The sequence below is a fragment of the Sapajus apella genome, unplaced genomic scaffold (assembly GCF_009761245.1).
Source record: "Sapajus apella isolate SASKATOON/1434 unplaced genomic scaffold, GSC_monkey_1.0 scaffold15, whole genome shotgun sequence".
Classification (NCBI taxonomy): domain Eukaryota; kingdom Metazoa; phylum Chordata; class Mammalia; order Primates; family Cebidae; genus Sapajus; species Sapajus apella.
The window spans coordinates 5,567,885-5,591,557 of record NW_022436955.1 but is presented as its reverse complement, the minus strand read 5'-3'; the positions used below and the strand labels follow the sequence as shown (position 1 = coordinate 5,591,557).

At 32.8% G+C, this 23,673-nt stretch overlaps 1 protein-coding gene across 4 annotated transcripts in view; it reads left to right on the top strand.

The window, feature by feature from the left end:
- The window catches only part of CDH8 (cadherin 8), a 385,302-nt gene that overhangs the window by 294,536 nt on the left and 67,093 nt on the right, over positions 1 to 23,673 (top strand). For all 4 annotated transcript variants that reach the window (XM_032284101.1, XM_032284100.1, XM_032284098.1 and 1 more), the window contains exon 9: positions 14,049 to 14,170. In XM_032284101.1, the coding sequence (XP_032139992.1) occupies positions 14,049 to 14,170 (122 nt within the window). The remainder of the gene's footprint in view (positions 1 to 14,048; positions 14,171 to 23,673) is intronic.

The following is a 23,673-nucleotide window of genomic DNA, read 5'->3' as shown; positions in this document are numbered from 1 at the left end:
ATCTATCTTTATAGATTGCAGAAAGAAGTAAGTATGCATTTCTTGTCCATGATAAAATTTCTTTGCACACTAGAAATAGAAGGGGACTTAGTTTGATAAAATGTAGCTATGAAAAACATACAATGAATATCAGATCTAATGTTGAAATACTGAAATCTTTCTCAATGATATTGCAAATGGGATGAAGTTGTCTACCAATGTTAGTTTTATTCAGTTATACTGAAGGTTTTAGTCAATACAATAAGGTGCAAGGAAGAAATAAAAATATAAATATTGAAAAGGGAGAAATATGATTGTCATTCACAGTCAACATAATTAAGTATAAAAATACAAAAATAATTTATAAATTATAAATAGTAAAGTTTGCATGGTTATTGGAGTTATGAAAATTATTGCATTTTGTTTTCTATCAATACTCAGAAAATTAAATAAAATACTACTCATAATATTGAGAAAACTTCAATTACATAGTAAAAAATCTGATGCAAGACCTCTAAACAGAAAACTACAAAACATTACTGAGAAAATCTAAAGATGCAAATGAAGGATTATACAAAGTTTGCAATTTGAAAGAGTCAAATGTAAAATGTAAATTATCTAAATTTGTCTGTGGAATCTAAGCAATATCAATACATCCCAACATTTCTCACTCTGTGTGTGTGTGTGTGTGTGTGTGTGTGTGTGCGCACATATACTCGCACACCTGTGGATGTGCAGGTGTGTGTATAATTTGACAAGTGATACTAAAATGTGAATAGAAATTTAAAGAACAAAAATAGTAAAAAAAAAATATTTACCAAGAAGCAAGGTTGTTTGTCTTATAATAGCAGTATATGAAGGTTTATTATGATAGAGCTCTTAAGAAAGGGTTGTAGGAGTACAAAAATAGAAAAATAGACCAATGGAACAGAAGACTCCCAAAATAGGTTGGCAGAGAAAATGCTCAACCGAATTATGTCAAAGATGTCATGGGGGAAATAGCAATAATGTAGACTGTAAACTGGATACTTGCGAGTGGAAAAGCCTGAACTGTGACTGTGCTTCTGACCATTAATATAAAATCTTCACATAGATCAAAGATATAAAGGTAAAAAATAAAATAATAGACCTTCCAAAAGTTAACATGGGATTTTCAAATTCTAGAATAGGAAAATAACGAATGAATAATATGAAAAAAATCACTAAAATTAACCAAAACGCATACTGATGAATTCAACTTTATTAAATTAAGAATTTATGCTTTTCAAAAGATACTACTATGATAATAAAAAATCAAGCCATTGGGCAGGAGAAAGAATTGTGATACACATATCTACTAAATGACTCACATTTTTAATATACAGTAGACATATCAATTAGGAAAATATAGGCAACTTAATTAATAAATGGGAAAAGTTGAACAGGTGTTTCACAAAGATGCCCAAGTGGCCAATAAGCATAGGAAAAGGCCCTAAGCATCAAATATTTAGGACATTGCAAATTGAGATCTACCTAAAATACAAATTCAACTCCTACAATGTCTAAAATTAAAACAGAATAATAGATAACTGATTTTACCAAGTATTATGGAAGATATGCAGCTTCTTGATCTTTTATACAATGTTGGTCAGATTGTAAATTGGTATATCCACATTAGAAAAATATTTGGAAAAAAATGCTAAAGCTGAATGTATGCATATCTAATATACAGAAATGAATATATTTGTGTATTAGAAGACATACAGAAAATATTTATAATAGTACAATTCAAAATAGCATAAAAGTGAAAGAATCCAAATGCCCACCAATAAGAGAATAAGTTAATAAATTGTGCAATGGAATTCTTTTCCAAACAATGGAAAAGCCTGATATATTGCTACAATCATAGGAATGAACAAATATTACATTGAACTAAAGTATCTAGATGCAAATGTGCATACACTATATGAATTCAATGTTTATGAAGTCCTGAAGAAGAAAAACGAATGTACTGTTAAATCAAGTGGAGGTTATCTTGAGGGACCTAAGACTTGGAAGAGGGTAAATGAAAGGCTTCTGGGATGTTGGTTACTTTGGATATCTTGATGTAGCTTATAATTACATAGGTATGTACATTCTGGGAAAATCCACCATGATAAATCCATAACAGGCCAGGCACGGTGGCTCAGCCTTGTAATCTCATCACTTTGGGAGGACGAGGCAGGTGGATCAAGAGGTCAAGAGATCGCGACCATTCTGGCTGAAATGGTAAAATCCAGTCTCTACTAATAATACAAAAATTAGCTGGGTGTGGCAGTGTGTGCCTGTAGTGCCAGCTCCTTGGGAGGCTGAGGCAGGAGAATCACTTGAATCCGGGAGGCAGAGGTTGCAGTGAGCCGAGATCTTGCCACTGCACTCCAGACTGGTGACAGAGAGAAACTTCGTCTAAAATAGTAATAATAATAATAAAAAAACATATATCTATATATCTACAGATATAGACATATAGAGAAAGGAACTAAGATTAAAAGGCTATGAATGATAAAGTCAGGTTTCTCTCCAATGGCTCTAAATCTTTTCCCCATTGGATCACAATTTTACAACTGTTAATGTGCCTACCTTGGTTTTCAAGATCTCATTTCTCGTGAGCAGGAGAAAGGATTGTGAGAGTTCATTGCAGATATGTAGAAAACGGTGGCATGAAGAACTTGCCAAGTGGTTCTACAGAACTGTACTACTTCCAAGTTCACTTAAGATAAATGTAATAAATAAGGGACCTGTGCATTTCTCCCCATTTAGAGAGCATTTGAAAAATGGGGTAGCAAGACAGTATACTTTTTAGCAGTCAGGGAAAACACACAGGGGTCAGTGAGGGCTTGAACCAAAGTCACTATTTAAGAATCATTTTCTCCAGGGAGTCTAAGCCATTTTCAAAAATGTCTAAGTCCACAGCTTTCTCAGTGAGAGAAATTATTTTTTTCCCCTCTCTTGAGAGAGCCACTTCTTGGTTAATAGAAAAGCTATAACTTATACGCTTTGTTCATTAGACACTAAAGCTCCAATTTGATTAAAGTTCTAATTTAATTCTAAACTACTCTGTAGATATGACTGGGATTTCAAGGACTGAAATAAAGTGACTACACTTTATATCCTCTGGCTTGCTAGAAATTTCACAACCTTATCTTCAAAAATTATTGAAATTCTGGTGGTCAATGGCTCCTTCTTTGCACAACAGAAGGCAGAATTTTTTTTAAGCATTTGATGGTGTCAAAAGTCTGTGTTTGAACCAGTGCAACAATACAGTTGTCATAACAGAGAAAGGGGAATGCATAAAAACAATACTATAAAGATAAAAACCTATCAAAAATATCCCCAGAAGCATGCCCACGCTGCTGCTGTCCGTTGGTTAATGACATTCTAACTTGTTCCTCAGCTATCTAATAATCTATGGATTTGGTAAAACATCACTAATGATTGAGAAATTATCATTCCATTTATGACCAAAATGTGTCTCAAAAAGTTTCATCTTCAGTCATTAGAGAGCTTAAACCCACTATTGAAATTATTTCCAATATCTTCTCTCCAATTCCCATCAGTTTTATTTTAAATTTACTAAGTTGCTATATTTCCATCATATGTTCAATTCACATCTTCCTGTTTTATAAAATTCCTCTACTCTTATCACCTATTCAATTATAAATTCTCTTATTTTGCATTCCCCAATTGACTATAATTTACTGCTCATTTCCACCCTTCTACTTGAAGAAAGCTCAAGAATTATTTATTGTGCCCACCAATAAATCTAAATTTGTCAAATCATTTTTCTCTTATAGCTTGAAAAAGCAAGTCTATTTATTTCAATTGATGCTTGCAAAAACAGCAGCTCATGGGAACCAGTTGGAAGCAAATTCCCAAGTAACTCAGACTTGGCAGTATTCCATTACCTTTGATTATAAAAGGGCAAAATTAATGGGCAATTCATGAGGGTATGTGACAAAGAGGTGATAGGAAGTCACTACTACTCAAAGGGCAGAAGTCAAGAACTTGTTTATACCAGATGCCATTTCACCCTTTTCTTCCATCATTTGTGAAAACATCCTGACTTTTGTGACCAATTGAAATGAGCTTTTCCTTCCAGACCACTTTGTCACATCTCTTGTGTTTAATGAATGCTAATCAAGTTTCTAATTATAATATCTTTATATTTAATGTTTGTGTATCAGATGAAAGGCAAACATTTTGAGGCCAGTCACAAAGGACATGAATAATTTCCTTAGAAGCTTATCTAATTAATTTTATTGCTCTATAATATCTTTAAATTTTGAACTGCTATCATTTCACTAATTTAGATGCAAGTGAATCTTCAGTACTTAAATATGATACTTGTGTTGAAAATTATAAGTTATTTCAATCTATGTTCACATAATATTGATAAAGATAAGATATTTTGGGGGTGTTTGGGAAAATGGAAAAACAGGTTTTGTTTTGTTGTTTTTCTCTGTGTTTTAACAGTCTCAAGAAATACCCAGTAGATTTCTGAGGTATTCATATACCTAGAATAAACCTTCATTTACTTAGGGATAAACAAAATGAAACATGATTTATCTTTCAATCTGCTTTGTGCTAATTTTTTAAAAAATAAATCTGATCCAGAAATAGTTCAATGGCTTTCCAGTGATCACATGATGTATCTCTGGCTCATTAGCATATAAAACAATACTTCCCCTGATTTGGCCCCAAATTTCTCTCTCACATCAACATTGTCCTTATCTCGGGATAGTCCCACCATTAAAACTCCCGATGTTTTGGTGATGGCATGGTCTCCGGGCCTTTTTACATTACTGTCTCTGAAACGATTGTCCACCTATACCTAAAGTAAACTACTTTCACTAATTTTAAAAGGCAAATTAAAAGGTAATTCTCCATTTTAAATCTTCCTGTGACCATAGAAAAGTGTTGCTTCTTTGTACATTCTTGCACAACACTGTGCAAATGAATAACTTGTAGGTAAATGAAGATATAGATAAACAACCATGAGGTGGCATTTCTCAAAGCACTATGGATTACTTGGTTACAGATTCATTTTAACTGGAAATACACATGTAACTATGTATTGAATGACTGAATAGAAGAAACTGGAAATACACATATAACTATGTTTGAATGACTGAAAAGAAAAATAATAAGATAATGAATGAATGACAAAAGGCATTTATCAAAATTCTCAGGAGAAAGTTACGGGATACTTAACCTTCATGAGCTTGTATTTTACAATATTTTGAAGAATGAATTCAAATAATTATGCACAATCACATTAGTCTCACATATCTCTGTTTTTTAGAACAAAAGAATATTTGTGATAGTATTATTCTATTTAGTCATGAATGTCCTAGCTTTTGAAAACATAATTTAGTGGATTGAATGGGGGCCCTCAAAAAAATATGTTCAGTTCCAAACCCCAGAAACCTATCACGATCATGTCTGGAAAAGGGTCTGTGTGGATGTAATTAAGTAAGGATCTTGAGATGAGATTATTCTAGATCACCCAGGTAGGCCTTAAATCCAATGATGAGTGTCCTTATTAGAAATAGAAGAGAAGGGCCAGGCGCAGTGGCTCACGCCTATAATCCCAGCACTTTGGGAGGCCGAGGCGGGTGGATCACGAGGTCAAGAGACCGAGACCATCCTGTTCAAAATGGTGAAACCCCGTCTCTACTAAAAATACAAAAAATTAGCTGGGCATGGTGGCGTGTGCCTGTAATCCCAGCAACTCAGGAGGCTGAGGCAGGAGAATTGCCTGAACCCAGGAGGCGGAGGTTGCGGTGAGCCGAGATTGCGCCATTGCACTCCAGCCTGGGTAACAAGAGCAGAACTCTGTCTCAAAAAAAGAAATAGAAGAGAAGATACAAGAAGAAGAAAAGAAAGTCACACAAAGATGGAAGCAGAAATTGGATCCATGCCATCACAAACCATGAAATATTAAGGTACTAGAAGTTGAAATGGGCAAAAAAAGATACTTCACTGGGGGCTTCTGAGGGCATGTGCACTATTGAGACCCTGATTTTGCACTTCTGATGTCCAAGTGTGAGAGGGTGAAGGAATACATTTCTATATCGTTAAGGCATGAAGCTTGTAGTAATTTGTTATGGCAGCCCTAGGAAACTAATACAAACAAGTTTAAAGGAAAAAAAAGAAAAAGCTATTTTTTTTTACAATTGACATATATTTTAGACTTAATTGAAGAGACAAGAAAAACTCACATTTACTGGATCGATGGAATATTTACTACACAGCTAAACAACTCTAAACAACTCTTGTGAAGTTTAATAAAAATAAGAGAAAGAGAGAAGGAAGGAAGGAAGAAGGTGATAATTGTTGCTGGTTCTAACAAAAGCCTTCTGGAAAAGGTAGGATTTGTAAGGGACTTTGAAAGAAGTGTGGTCTAAGAGAACTGGAAGGACCTGCCTCTCACAAAGTAGACACAAGCATGACCTGTATGGACAGAAGTGCTGCAAAAATATAAACTCTGGAAAATGGCCCTGGAAAGGGAGTAGGAAGTGAACACAAAAGGCAAAAGCAGGTCTATCACTGGAGCTAGAGACCCACACTCATTGTAGCATCCTTGCAAATACAGAAGAAAGTTATTTCCCCCTCAGCAAGGTTGATGAGTCAACATCAACAAGGTCCCAGTATGTTCTCCAAATGGAATGTTTTCCAGTCCACCTACCTCAACTCCAATTGTGACTGTTCAAGATCTATCTTCTTTAAACCCCCAACCAAGTTAAGCTGTCTCTGTGATGTGCTGCACTAAAACTGTCTGCTTTGCTTCATATCTCTCACCTCAGTCTCATGTATAATTCAACACTATTTGATTATTCTCTGCTACTGTACTGTAAGTTTTGAGAGAGCAGAGTCCTTATCTCTGTTTGCTTTTTCTTATATTCAAGGCACATAGAAGAGCACTTATACATCACTATACATATTAAATAATCAAAATTAGGGCACGGAGTAGATAAAGCTATTAAGTAATCAATGAATTAATTAATAAAAATAGTTTATTATTTAAGATTATGGTTTGGTACATTAATTAGTTTGAATGTTTTAAGATATTCATTGATCATTTACTGGAGCACTGTGATCCTAGATCACTATTGGAGAAATATAGAGGGCTCCAGATTCAATGAGCAACTAAAATCACAATTTTGAAATTAATATTTTCTGGTAGTACAAACTCAAATTGTTTTATGATAAACTTTATACTGGACACACAATTAACAGCTGGAGAAATTTATCTGAAAGTGACAGGAGGGGTGAGAAGGGTACTGGGAAAAGCAAGACCAAGGAACATACTAATAGGCTGTAATAATTAATGTATCAAAGAACAATTTTATGACTATATGACTTTAGATACATGAATATAATATGTTTTCTCTCATTTAGTGGGTGTCTTTTTACTTTTTTGATAGTTTCTTTTAAAACACTAATGTTTTTAATTTCAATGAAACACAATATGTTTATTTTTATTTTCTTATTATTTTTAGTGTCAAATTTTGAATAACATGTAAGATGTCAAATCCTATAGCATAAAGATATTGTTTTGTAAAACAAAATAAATAACTGTTTATTCTATTATAAAATTAGTTGTATTCCTTATAGAAAATTTGGAAAGTAAAGAAATATATTTGTATACAAACATACACCCAAAAGTATGTAATGTTTGTAACAAATATTTGTAACTGTTTAGTGGTTCTTTTAGGGCTTACAATATACATTTTAATTAGCACAATATAAGCTTCAGATATATACCATCTTAATTCAAATGTGATGTAAAAATTCTACTCCTATGTGGTTCTATTGCCTTCCCCTCCTATTTTGTGATATCACTGATGTACATCTTACACATATACATGTTATAAACTCTAAAATTGTATTGTTATAATTATTACTTTATAATATTGTGTTTTTAAAAGAATCTTAGAGGAGAGAGAGTATATATTCATAGCTTTTGTTATAGTAACCTTTTAATTTATTATTTCTGTTCTTTTCATTTGTTCCTGTCAATTTGGTTACAACCTGAATTCATTTTCTTAGCCCCTTACGCTTTCATGTCCACTCATCTCCTTTTGCCATGATTGGCAAATATGTTACATTTTGATATGTTACAAGCTCAGCAATACTATTATATACTATAATATAAATAGATACATAGAGTTTCATGTGAATAAGTTTAAAATAGTTAAGAAAGGAGGAACAAGGTGTTTTTATACAGTCTTTTATAAGGACATATTTACCTTTATCATTTTTTTTTCTGACTCTTTTTTTCCTTTGGATTTGAATTATTGTCAAGAATCCTTTGTTTTCAACTGAAGAATTCTTATCATTTGTTGTGAGTGTACTGGGGAGTCTGCTAAGAACAAATTTTCTGATTTTGCTTATCTGGTGATGATCTTATTTTACCTTTGTTTTTGAAAGATAGTTGTGATGGATGTAGTATTCTTGGCTGACAGTTATGTTTCTTTGAACACTTTGAGTATGATATCTTACTGTTTTCTTAAATCCTTTATTTCAGATGAGGAGTTAGCTGCTATTTTTATTGGGGTACCCTGGTGATGAGTTTTTGTTGTTTGTTTGTTTTTTTTACCTCCTGCTGGTCTCAAAATGACCTTGTTTTTGACTTTTAGCATTTTAAATATAATGTCTGTGAATCTCTTTGTGTTTATCCTACTTGGGGTTTGTTGGGGAAGTTTTAGGCTAGGGTTTTCAATATACAGGCTAGCGTTTCTCAATAAATTTGGAAAGTTTACAAGACTTATTTGTTCAGTTTTTAAAAATCTATTCTCTCTCTCATTTTCTTGTGTTATTCCTATTATGCATATAAGACACTTAATGTTATGTCCTATATTTCACCGAGGCTCTGCTCATTTTTCTTTTCTTCGTTTTTTTGACTGCTGTTCTTTGGTTAGCAAAATCTCTATTGGTCTGTCGTTCCATTCCCTAATTCTTTCTTCTGCCAATTTAAATCTACTTATGAGCCTCTCTAGTGAATTTAAAAATTTTGGTTATGGTAATTTCCTGCTGCAGAATTTCCATTTGCTTCCTTTTTAATAATTTCTGTTTTTTTAGTGATATTTTCTACTTGAAGCTATATTGTTATGACATCTTAATTTTCATATTTAATTATGCCTCTTTTAACATATTTATAATGGCTACTGTGAGCTCTGTTAAATCTGACATATGGTCACTTTCACATATGATTTATTTTGCCTGCTTTTTTTCTGACGTATGTGTCATAATTTACTGTTTGTTTATATTCACGGCTTGTAACTGTTTTATTGTAACTAGATATTTTCAGTAATACAATGTAGCAATTCTAGTTACCAATCCTCCCTCTGGAGTTTGGAATTATTTACTCATTTGTTTGTGACTTGCTGAATTATTTTAGTAAAACCTTTCTCCCCTAGTGGTGTAAAGTCGGTGACCTTTCTTCTCCAGAGGTACAGTGTTGGTTATTTACATAAGAAGGCAGCAAACCCCACTGCCATGTGTGTAACTATGCAACAATCTTACGTGTTCTTCACATGTACACCAAAACCTAAAATACAATTAAAAAAATTAAAAAATAAAAAATAAAAATAAAAACCACCTGGAAATACTGTGGTTTTGCCAGTGCTCTCCCTGGTTGCCTCTGTCCCTGACCATATCCAGCCATTAAGGTTGTTTAATTGCCAGCCGACTGCTCAACTGTAATAAAAAATGCCCTAGGTCATAATTTGTTCCACAGTATGATCCATTCAAATTTGGTCTCTATTAAAGTAATGATTCCCTAGATAAATGTTTCAGATTTGTTATTTTTCCTAAATGTCTCATTTCAGCTGACTCTATCTCCTTTCTCTCTCGCAACTAGCCTATCACTCCAGTGAATCTGCCAGATCTACCAACAGTCTCATTTGCCTTTAGTAGCAACCTTTACATTTTGAGTTTACCTTCAGGCTTGAACTTCACACTCCTTTGTATATAAAGAGAAATTTGTATATGTTACTTTGTATATGAAGGAACTTCCTGCTTTATGGCCTGCTTTTGTATATGTTACTTTGTATATGAAGGAACTTTCTGCTTTATGGCCTGCTTTTCTCTTACTCCCAAGCAAAATGTTTGAGCTATGGCTTTGAAACTCCTTTCTTAGTGATACCCTGCTTAAGGAGTGAAGTGCTTTGTAGAGAGAAGGAGGTAGTGACCTCAGTCTTTTTGTCTGTATCCCTTAGGACTTTTTCCATAGACTGTAATTATTTTAAAAAGTACTTTCACCAGTTTTTCTGCAAACAGTGTTTGTAGAGTTCCTCAGGCTATCATGTTATAAGTCTTAAACAAGAACAACAAAACAAACAAACAAACAAAATTGAATTATGTGTTAAAAAGACTTTCTAGAAGGAAGGTGACTTATGCTAAATTTTGAGGCATAACTATAGAAATTCTAACCATCTGGAAATAGCTTTTCAGTGCAGAGTAAACAGCTTAGGTTTTATTTTGTTTTATTTTTCTAAAGAAATAGATGATAAAATATTAAAAGAAAACATCTAGAAATATCTACAACACAATTATATAAAAACAAATTAATTTTGTATAGTTACATAGTTGTTAAATAAATGTAAAACAAAGAGTTCAATTAGTACACCATGATATTCTTTAAAGTTATAAAAAGTGGGTTTCAAATTCAGTTCTGAGTTTCTCACAGAACTATAAACTAAAGAACCACTAACTAAAGAAGAAAATAATAATTACTTACAAAAGTTCTTTGACCATTATATTAAAATATTATTTTCTTATAGAGGTGCTGGGACACATGAAATGTAATAATTAGAAAAACATTTTTTTCATTCATGATTTTCCAACAGTATGAAGTAATAGTTTCCTAATCGCACATTGCTCCTAAAAAATATTAATTGGTATTTTACACTGGGTCCCAGGAATAAATACCACTTTGTCCCATATATGACATATGAGAAAAGCTACTTTAATGTTGAAAATTACCCCCAATAAGAAACCGATGGAGCTTGTTTATCCTTTATGTTTGAGTTTTACCACCTGCTGATCATCTAACTCTAAGAGATAATTGCAATTTATTGCAACTATGAGGCCAAACTAAAAAGAAAAGAGAAAAAATAAGAATAGACTTTGACAAGGTTTTTAACCAAATTATTGGAAAGGAATTGTATATAAGCATGTTTGCCTGCAGTCTAGATATGAGAGAGAGAGAGAGTGTGTGTGTGTGTGTGTGTGTGTGTGTGTGTGTGTGTGTGTGTATGTGCATGTGTATGCATAAAACATTAAAGAGAAGGAAAACAAAGAATAATATCATACATAGCTGACTTGGCCTAATCAACCATTGTCAGTGAACCTGAATCCATAAGATTAGCAATATTTTTCACTTCAGAAGAAGCAAATAATGTTTAAGGAATATGGCAGCTTTATCTTATACTTTCAGTTTTCTAAGACTGTTCCCCTATTATTCACTGTCTAATCTGTACATGCAGTTTATTAAGTCTGTGTTAATCACTGACTATTTATTAATTGAATATTTAGGGAGATTAAAGTAAAAATTCTGAAAGAAGTTTAATTATTTATATATACAAGAATTGGTTTAGGATGTAGAATGGAAAGAATGAGTGTTATAGAGATAAAGGAATAACCAGTAATTCTTGGAAATGAAACAGATAATTAAAAAAGGAAATTAATCAATTAAAGGTACACTACCGAGGTAAAATAGGACCATGAGCAAAGTTCTGGAAGTTAAATTGCACAGTTTCTTAGGGAGGGTTGCAGATTACGAGTGCAATTCTGAGACTATTAATGATGGTACAATCCTTCAGACATTTTGTACTTCATATTTGGTCCAAAACTTCAAATATTGGCCAACTTTCAGGTAAGTACTTGTAACAAATTTATAAACATTCCTTAGGAGTTAGTAATAATTAGTTACCTTGATACACACACACACACACACACACACAGACACAAACACACACAGGTATTTTATTTTATTTTTTGCTTCATCAGTATTATACTATGAAAATGGCTTATGTCTGGAAGAGCAAAAATCACTTTTGAAGTTGATGCTTAACTGAGTAATCTTGGTAAAAGCATATAATATTTTAAGTGTCAGGTTTTACATCTTACATATGGGGATTCCATTAACAACTTCATAGCCTTTTTTGTGTGCACATTGAATGAAATATGATTATGTGAAATATTTTGCACCATGAATAGTGAACATTCAATATGCATAGTGCTGTTCATGTGGGAAATTGCAAAGGCTAGAATATCACTGAATGTGTGTCCAATACTGTATGAGACACTTTTAATTTTTTTCATATGATATTTATAATAATTCCATAACCAAAGTGTTAAATTCTTGACTTTCAGTTATTTTAGGGAAAAAAATTAGGTTAAATTACTTACTCAGGGTCACACAGGTAGTAGAAGGCAAAGCTGGGGCTCCAAAATGGAAGTTTAGCACACAAAATGCTATGCTCCTTTTTACTCTCCAAGAAATGCTATTTAGCTAATGGTCAGACTGGAAAATGAAAGTAATTATTTAAGGATATAACCATATCTTACTTAAGCTATAAACTTTGTAAAGTTGTGTTTAGTAGATAAATGATAAAATATGAGTTTCTTGTCTTAGAGTCATATGTTAAACTCTATTTAGAAGCTTTCTTCTATCAAAACTAAGAAAGTGCACGTTTCATCTCTGAATAAGGGATAAAGACATTCATTAGATATAAAAAGGGGTATAAGTCCATTAGATATAAAAGGGGTATGTCAGGTGAGACATCACCTTGATTTTTCGGAATTGAAGTCAAGTTCCATTAATTCATCAGGATAGTATTCTGCCATTTGTAGTTAACAGAATTGGAATATTGGAGAGTAGCCATGGTAGACCACTAAATTCAAATCTTGTAGCATAGCCAGCAGGGCAAACCAAGCATAAATCTGTATCATAGCTATAGCTATTTGGTGTATGCATTAGGAGTACTTTTATCTTTAACAAAATAAAATGAGTATTTTAGAGCCCTAAATGTAATCAGTTGTCAAAAGATGGGTTTGATATATCAAATGCAAGTTGTTTGTTCATATTCAAAGCCAAACGTTTTTCCCCTTTTGGCTTGCTTATAAATATTCAATGCCACAGAAACACAAATAAATAATTGGCCATCTCCAATGCATTCTGTATAATTTATAACAGACCAAAAGATTATTACATGGTACAGTCAAAGTCAAAACTATATTCCATATATTACAAGTAAAAAATCGTAACATAGCCCAAGTCAGCATTGTATTAATGGACTAGATCTCTTACTGTGTTTATGTGTGTATATATAATTAAAAAAAATAAGGATTTAGGGATTAAGGATTAAGTATTGAGTTCTCTGCCACTAGAATTGACCTGGAAAGATTAGAAGATTATTATTCATTTACATTGATAAAAATCTTCATGAAAATGAAAATATTAAAATGACTGGGGATCGTCTTATCCAAAAATATTCCAAGGTCAATTTTAATGAAAAATGCAGTTCATAAAATATATGATACTTCATCCTTAATCTTATCTCTTTTATCATTGTTAAGGACCCATTCTCAACAAGTGATTTGGTTCTGGCCTTTTGCTAGGTTTTCAGTGTTCATCTCTATTACATAGTCAGTCAAGTAAGTAATAGCTTAAAGTGGGTTGTTTTCTTCTCAAGAATAAAAATAAATAAATTTTTGTTGTATACAACATTTTCCTTTTAAAGATTGGATTTTATCAATAAATAAAATTTGCTTTGTCAAATAAATCTCTTTTAACTTATTCAGATATGGTCTTTGTCAAGCTAAACTCCAGCAAGTGGTGTTTGAAATAATAATTTATGCTTTTTTTAAAAGCAGTCAAGCACTAGCTATTTTTCTTATTTGGTCAGACTCTATAATCACCGTGTTGAAAACATCCTAATTAAGGGCAGTTGGAAACAGACACACATGCTTTCAAGAGAAAGATGAGTTGCACGTTAAAATGAAATACCCTCAATGCTGATGTTATTTTTTCCTTCCCATAGGGAACCACAGTCAGATATCACGAGTACCTGTTGCTATTAAAGTGCTGGATGTCAATGACAACGCCCCTGAATTCGCATCCGAATATGAGGCATTTTTATGTGAAAATGGAAAGCCCGGCCAAGTAAATATCTCCATGTTGTTAATGCTGAATATGTTTGTATACAACTGTCTCATATTTGATTAACCTGCATTATATTGTGCATTTGCATCATTTATGATCTGCAAAACTCCTAGGCAAGAAACACATCCAAATGGGAATAGAGAGGGATTTTTTTTTCTTCCTCAGATGTTATTTATCTTCCTACTTATTATCAAACTGGTTCCTAAAGTGGAACAACATGCTGAGCCATGAACCCACAGCCAAATCACTGTCTTAAAATATCTCGGGGTATAGATGATAGCAGCGGATGTTTTAGAGTGATGGGGGCTGAATTTTTACTTTCAAATGACAAGAAGCAAGACAAAATCTCATGGAGAGGAGACGTTTGTTTCATGGCAAACATATAAATAACAAATAATAGTTAAACCCAAGAAAACCAGTGGTATATAGAAAGTTGTAGGAAATGAATATTGAAATCTGTAAAAATGTATATATAGTTAGATAAACACAAGGTGAACAACACATTTTAGATGTGTGTATTAGTAGAACACTTTTGTGGCTCATATAGTGTAGTTGGGCAATGAAAACAAAAAAAGAAACATGAAGAAAATCAGAGAGGGGGGAAGAAAAGGAAGAGGGAGAGGAAATGGGAGAGGGAGGGAGGGTAAGAGAAAAAGAGGGATGAATAAAGGGAGGAAGAGTTAAACAAGCAAGATAAACAGAAACAAATATCTGCTATACTCTGAATGTCAAAATGGAAATAGCCTATGTAAAGTTCTGCAAAAACATAAATGTAACAGATTTATTTTAACAAGGTACCGAAGTACTGTATGTTTAAGAATTTTATTCTTTTTCAACTTCCTAATTTATTTCTGGATGGTGACATTTTAATTTAAATAAACAGCAGCTGACAGTATGACACTGGAGTTGTTAATCCAACTATTCTTGTGCCTCATGTGGGTGTTAGGAATTAAATTCACTATTTACTAAGCAGCTTACCTGACAAGAGTCAGAGTTTTTTCCTCTAAAGAAAGGACTTGCCCTTTAGGTCTATGCTTTTATTTATTATAAATGACCAATTTGTTACCCTCTCATGAAACAGTGGGCATTTCCCCATAGACTACTCTTATATATCTGGAGGATTGGCATTATTTCCATCTCCCAGAATAAGACAACACACACACACACATATACACACACACACACGCACACACACCCTAAAATTCTAGTAATAAAACTGATTAACTTTTAATCATCTAGACATGTTCTCATCAAAGCATTCAGCTTTAGTAGTGATATACGTTTATTTTTACAATATTCTAACATTAGCTCCAATGTTTCTTAATTTTATCATGTGGATTTACCCCCTCTCAATCACATCCTTTGAACATCTTCATTTGTGATAATTTGAGAAGGGAGTGTGTATGTGCTTATATATACACATATATCAACAAATATCATTTACCTAAATTGGTAGATTGAGTTGACAGAGAAAGTTTGATCAAAATACGTCAGGTTGTTTCAAGGATATGGATGTTGTGCAGACCAGATCATTGCTGAAATAATGTAGCTAAATCACAGACTACTAAGCTAGACTTTTTCAATCACACATAGTATGAAAAATGCTTTATAATTTAAATGAAACTCCATTGCTCATGCAAAACTCATCACATAAGTTCACGGAGTCAATGGCATTGATATCTCAAAACTCACCATTGGCTTCATTTGTGTTATTGACAAGCATGCCTCTTGGATCTCTAGGAATCTGTAGGTTTACCTGGTGGATTTTGACTGTTTTCAAAGTTTTAATGACTTTTCAGTCTTTCTTCTTAACTTCAGGAAAAAAAAATGCATTGTTTTCTCATCTTTCCTATGCAAAACCAAAATAAAAAAGTTGATTCTTTGTTTTATGATTTTTCCAATCACAATGAATGACTCTTTCTCTGAAGAAATGCTTATGTTGTGGGTATGTGTGCTACACCATCTTATCCTCTAATGATCTGTTTAGGCATATTTATTAAGTTCATTAGTTATATGAAAGGATCAGATCTTTAATGTCTTAGCCACATTCTTGGACACATAGCTGACTGTTGATGATGTACATGCAGTTGTTGAAACAACTTTCTTGAACTCTTTGAATCCTTAGTGCTAGCCAGAATTCAGGTTTTATTTCTTACATCACTTCTAGGTCACTTTTAATGCTCAATAGTCTAATTTTTATATTTAACATTTACCAAAATTTGTATCTGTTATTCACACATGTTTACTTATAGAATTTCAACAAAGATATACTTTCAATCATCTCTCCTAACACCACACAAATGACTGACTCACTATGGACCTAAAATATTCCTTAGCAGATTATCACATGCTCGTGAAAAATAAATGTCAAAAACCAAATTAGCCATTAAATTCAAAGTTTTCTTAATATTTTTAAACAATTCAGTCTGCTTTACAACAGCCTCAGAAAAACTGCAGGTGACATTCAAATGTCTTTTTTGGCCGGAAGGTGTGGGTTTAAGACTACACTCAGGGGATCAGCTTCCTGGGAGATGGTGTAGCTGGAAATTATTAGCAATAATCAAGGATGGATGAGCCCTTTAAAAAAATCTAGGCTGTAGGAATGGTCCGGACTGAGAGGGCCTACATAAAGAGGTTTTTAAATGGCTCACAAAATGAAAACAATTATTAACATGAGCGTAGATAGTTCTATTGTGCTTTATATATATTTTTCCACTGAATTGAACTAATCTAAAGGTAGTCAGAATGAAAAAGAATAAAATAAAGAAGGAGGTCACTTTCTCTTGTCTACACAGTTATGTCCAGTTTATGATACATCTGTACTAAAACAAGTGTAGATTCACTTTGAATGTAGAATTGGAAATAATATCTGCTCCTTCCACCTTCTCATGATTCTAAACTTAAAGGTGACATTCCCTTGAATTTGATTCTCTCAAAAGTGTAACCAGAACCACAACAGGGAGTAATGGTTCACAGACCACTGCACAAAATCCACCTGAATCACATTTGATTAGAATCATTTAAAATAATCCTTGGTTACATAGTTAAATGTTAATATATGTTATCATTGCTAGTTATGTGTGTGTGTGTACATATATATATATTTAAAAATCTGATAGTTTCAGGTGATTTGTTTTAAGTCAAAAGACTTAAGATGATATATATCTTTAGGCTAATTCAGTGGTGACATGATATAGTCATTTGCAGATGATTTGGCTCTCAGTTTAACAGGAAGATTAAACAGGATACTCTCCACTAACCCCTCTCTAATTTCCAAGGCAAAAAATGGGAATGTATATTGAAGATTCCAAATCAGAAAGTCGAATATATGTCTGACAGTTTGTGTATCTGATAGGGTGGTGGGTTTCTTTTAGTCAGTAAATACTCACTGAGCACCAACTATGTTCCAGGACTGGGCTAGGTACTGAAAATGTAGTAGTATGCCACACCCCCCAAATCCGTCTTTTACCTTCATAGAATTTTCTCTCTGGCAAACATTTAATTAAATTTATAAAAGATAGAATTGCAAGAAAACATTTCAAATCTTCTGGACAGGTAGGATGCTGAAGGGAGAAGGGGAGACAGAGCTATCTCAATGAAAAGACCTCTTAATATAGGACAAGTTTCGCCAGACACAGAAAACATCTATCAAGTTCTGAAAAGGAGACAGCAGGGGTAACCAGATTATTTCTGAAGAGAATGGTAATCTGGTTGGACGAGTGGTGGAACAGGTAACAAATGTGGCGAAACCAGTACCTTTCTTCAATATATTTGACAACCCCACACTCAGAACCAAGCAACAACCCCACACTCAGAACCAAGCATGAGGGAAAAATACAGAACTTCCATGACCAATGTTAACCAGAGGACCTTTCGTAACTGTGTTCTAACTTTTATCTCCTTACTAGGTTCTTTCTTGGATTTTATTTCAGATATTAACCTCTTGGTTACCATATACAGAATTAGGGTAACTTTCTCTGGATGATCTATCAGAGCAGGGACTGAATTGAATATTTTCTTCTGAGGCATGAGGCAAGGTGCTTTGTTCAGTCTCAGGTAATATTCATTGTTTTAGAGGTGATGGGAAGCTTCAGTTATTCTTCAGGAAAGAAATTATGTTACCATAAAGAAATCTAGTGGAGTATAATTTGAGCTTCATCATTATCATACAAGTTGAGATTCACTGGTTTGTGTCAAGGAATTATATGTGGGTTAAAAAAATATTTTGGTTTATCTTCTTTTATCTCATCTTTCTGTCTCTGATCAACACGTAGAAATATAAAGTGTGTTTATTATGGGGATATCAAAGATCAAATAAAAAGGTAGTCACCAATACTTCTGGAAAATATGTATTTAGCCAATGTTTGACACATAACAGATATTCACAAAATCTTAGAATCATGGTTCTAAATCATTTCATTCCGCAATGACAGATAATTGAAAAACTAATTTCCTAGATATTATCATAGAAACACTTGTTTCACTCACAAACACACAGTATATATACTAACTTCTTCAGATGAAAAATTTCCTCATTTATTTATTGGACAATATTTTTTACCCATCTACAAGATACTAATTGTTGTCATATAATCTGAAGAAACAATGTGAAAGGGCATAAAAGTATTTTTTCTTAGGAATTTAGTGAAGAAGTGATTTTACGAAATGAGGAGACTGAATAAATATAATAATTTAAAGTTTTGAAAACTGTTTTGAAATAAATATTCAAACAACCAGACAGAGAGGCACAAAGAAAACTCAGGGATCAATTTTATATATTACCGCCAAATAAAGTTACTTTTAAAATGGGTGTTGTTTATGGTGAAACTGGAAAAATAAGAAAGTGCTGGGTATGAAGGCAGTCTGCTAGCCAACAGAATAGGCATGTGCAAAAACCCTGAAGGGGCAGTGACCTCAGTTTGTTAGAAGAGTGAAAGATATCTGTGACTAGCATCTAATAAGCAAAAATGATATTGAACATAAAGAGTTTTATGTTTGAATAAAATACACACACACAAGCACACGTGTGCTCACACACACACATGTTTAACCAGGAAGCACATTTAGAAAGCTGTAACTGCAAGAGATAATTGTAGCCGGGTCTAAGGCGGTGGCTGTGGAGATGGAAGTAATTGAGAAAACTGATTGCTTACATAAGTGAAAAATGTACACACATTTCTAACGTATAATCAGCATTCCTGCTCTGGGAGCTTGGTGTTAACAACTACATGTTATAGATATAGAAGCCAAGACTGAAAGAAACTATGAGTCTTACCTAAGACTTACCATGAGAAGTGTCAAAAATGAATTTTAAAGTCTGCTCTTAAAGGTGCCAAAGTCCCTGAAATTTCTAGGATGTTACAATGCTCTCCAAGGAAGTAGACTTTGAAATCCCATTGTCTCTGTGACACACCTTAAAAAAAAAAATCATGAGAATAAGTCTGATCAAGAGTGAGCACTTTTTTTCAAAAGAAAACAATAAACCCCTGTGACCAATGGCATTCTTACTCAAAAGCATTCCATGAAAACTTAAATGAAAAGAAATAAAGCTTAATAAGAGAAGTAAAGATAATTATCCCTTGATAAAAACTAGCAATGAATGGGTTTGGCACATTATTTATTTTGCCTAGTTTCTGTGAGTCTTTTTCTAATAAATGTGAAACAATAAAATGAAATTATGGCACTTTATAACACTCATGAAACAATAAATATAGGAGATTTAATTTTAGCTTTCCTGCCAGCAGGCATCTTTGATAATCTATCTGCATACACAAGAGGGAGACAGGATTGATTTTAAAGCAGATGAAATTGATGGCCTCCACAAAATGCATAAAATACTATTTTCACTTTATTTTGGGTGGAGTAAGGAGTTGGTAAATTAATGGAATGCATAAAACAGCATTTGAAGAAAGCACATATAGCAAAACACATTTCAAGAGAGTCATTAACGAAAGTATGACTTTTAGAGCACAAGTTTGACAGACAAGAAAAGCAAAAGTGAAAAGAAAATACATAATTGAAGGGCTTGAGGCTTGAACAATCTAAATGTGAATCATGCATTTCCTATTGATTAGTTTTGTGAACCTGAGCCATAATCTCTGTTAGTTTAAATCCTCAGATCTTCAGAATAACTAGATAGATATTGATATATAGATATAAAATATATACTAAATAAATACTTGTAATTTTTAGTAGTATTTATTTCAACAAGTCTTGTAGCCTAAAAAGCAAAAATTATTTTTTTTCTATTATATTTGTTGGATTTAATTGTTATTGTAATATGTTTATGAGGGAGCTTAGAATAACACACTATAGATAATTACTAAATGCGTCAATATAGTAGACAAATACAATGTTCCCTAACACTGGAATAACTATTCTTGTGATAATTTACAAGTACTTTATTTATCAAGGGTGAAAGATCAACTCTTCACCGTATGAATTTGCAGGTTAATTTAAAAAAAAATCACTGGAATCATTATATAGAAACACATGCTATCTAAATCTTTCGAAGTCTCACTTGCAGTTCTGTATGTCCTGACTGGGACTCTTGCATGATTACAAATTTCACGTTTTATTCTGGCCCTTAATTTAATTGAAATTCATTATCTACAGAGAAAATGGTGTAAAAGAATGTTTAAAGACTTGGGCTATTATAAACTGATATATTTTTATTGTATTTTCAACCTACAGAATACTGGATAAGAATTTAGGATGGAAGCCAGGTGAGAAACCTAGATATGCTTGTTTCAATTTGCTCATAAAAGTGGTGATGATGAGCATGTTTTTAAAGAAAGTCAAATTGAGGCTAGGTAGTAAGAGATTTTAAGTGTAGGCTTTGTGTTTGTGACATAAATTGGATATAACCTGGTGCTAGAGGAGCTGAGATAATATTGGGAAGACAGAGAAGGTAATGGTAACAGTGCTGTAACCATTAAGCTATGTAGACATAACACCTTCACACAGAGGCTGAGAAAGCCTTCCAACCTTTTAAAGACCCAATGGAGTTTTAGAGGACAGCATTATTCAAAGTGAGTTTTTGATAGAAACTTGTGCCGTAGCATGCAAATATATGATGTCGTTTGGGGGTGTGTGTGTGTGTGTGTGTGCGCGCGTGTGTTTGTGTGTGTGTGACCTAACAAGACCGGGAGACATTAAATTAGACAAAATTAAGCATGATCTTCTGTTTGTTTTGTTTTATTACAAGTTTCTCTTGCATTTAGAAATACATATGAATCCCAAAGAAGGTAATATGGCATTTCAAGTTTGCCAAGGATGGTTGACTATAAAATCTTTCAAATTACCTTGATAGAAAAATTATAAAATTTGTGGGAGATGGGACCCAGTTGAAAAAAATCTTGCTCTGGGAGGATAAACAATGAAACATGTTTTCAGTATAGGAAGTACTGTTTACAGTCTTAAAGAGGTATCAGGAGATATTCCCACAAAAAAATAGAGTAAGGATAAAGAACAGACAAAATTGAAAAGGGAGTTGATTCTTCTAAGCTATGTGGAAAACTGAATTTTATCCTACTAATGAAAATGAATTATAGATTTTTAAAATAGGATAAGAGATGGAGTGGTTTGTATTTAATATTAATAATTTCAGTACCATACAAAATACATGAGATATACAGAGTACATCAAAAGAATGCAAGAGGCAGAACTGGAAAATCCAAACTTTGTATAGGCACATTCTTCTGGAATCCTAGCATTATATTGTTTTACTTCAAATGAAAAACCTGACACTGAAAAAAATTTTGGATGTTCTACGATGCATTTATGAAGGCAGAGTCCTACATTCTACCCAGAGGACTGAGGACTTCATTTAGTGTGACAATAAGATTGGAACCTCATCTACTTCTTCCTGCTATATTTCCTGTAGGTCATACCTGCAAGCTACATGCTCTGAATAGTCACTTGATGTTCCATGCCTATACATATATATAATATATATATATATATATGATATATTATATTATATATATATATGATATATATTATATATATATAATTTGCCATGCAAATTATCAAAAGTATCTAGTTAACATTTTGATTAGATATGAACTGTGAATATATTTGTACTATATTATACAGTTTCAAAATAATTGGGTTATTGTGTAGATTTTGATAAAATTTCTTAAATACTTATATTTCCCCCTTCTCAATTAATCATCATTATTATAACTTGATTTGTCTTGCAGGCCTAATTTCTATTTTTAAGCACCTTTCTTTAATGCTCTTAATGTATTTTCTTTTATTTCATTTAGCTGTGGGCATCATGGATAATTTGATAAAAACTATGACATTTCCCCTCATAAATGTGCATACATAAATAATTTCATACTATTTCATTTTCAAGTTGAGGAATGACAGCCAAATAAAATCATTCATGGATCATCACCTTCTTTCCTAAGCTGAAAACAACTCTAAGAGATAGATGTCAATATTTCAGTAAATTTAATATGATCATCAGAAATAAAGTGACAATAATGCTAGAATTAACAGAATGTCAAACATTATGCTATTTCTTCATCAACCATAACTTACCTTCCTTTACTTCACTCCCTTTCTATCACCTTGCAATTCGTGTCATTACAGAAGGATTTCAAGAAAAGGGAAATTAAGTTTTATCTGAGAAAGTGACAGTGCAGTTCAATTGAATATACCACACTGTTTTTTATTGCTGAGTTTTCCTAGAGAAGACATATATTTGAGAAGTCTTTTAAAACATTCCAAAAGCTACAACAGAATAGTTCTTTCTCACCTTGTCCATACATAGAACTTTTCCTTCTAAATGTTTACTTTGGTGTGTATTTTACTGATCAGAATCAATCAAGAATGGTCAGACTGCTAAAGCAAAGTAAGCAAGGATGGATGGGTCATGCTTACACATGCTCCAAAATATTGAAGGTCTCAGCTCCAATTTAATAGAAACACATACATAGAAATTATAAATGTCTACAAGGTTTTGAAGCAGCCTGACATATTGGGGACAATGGATGCAAATAATTTCTGTTTAGGCTTATGTGAGATCAGACATTTTATACACACACACATGTGTACATACACACATGTATGTGTGTGTATGTATACATATATAACATATACTTGACATAATTTAAATATATATAATATATTCGATGTACCACGGTGCTAAGTTTCTTAATACTTACCTCTCGAGGTATTGTGAGGATAAATGATGATGCAAAAATGTACCTGCCATCACTTATTTATTGTTCGTCCATTACTTAATTTAGTCAATAGTTATTAAATAGTTGTCATGTGCCACATGTAATTCTAATAGCAGTGAGGGGGGAAATCACATATATGATTACTCCTGATGTGTAAGATCATATTGATAAGTAATATCTACAGGAACTCATGGAAGAGGTTCTAATAGCTCCTATGATTCAGCTATGCTTGTTAACAGATCAAATAATCAGAAATGTATTTCTTTGCTGAATGCGTGACTTTTCAAAAATTAATAATGGAAGTGATAT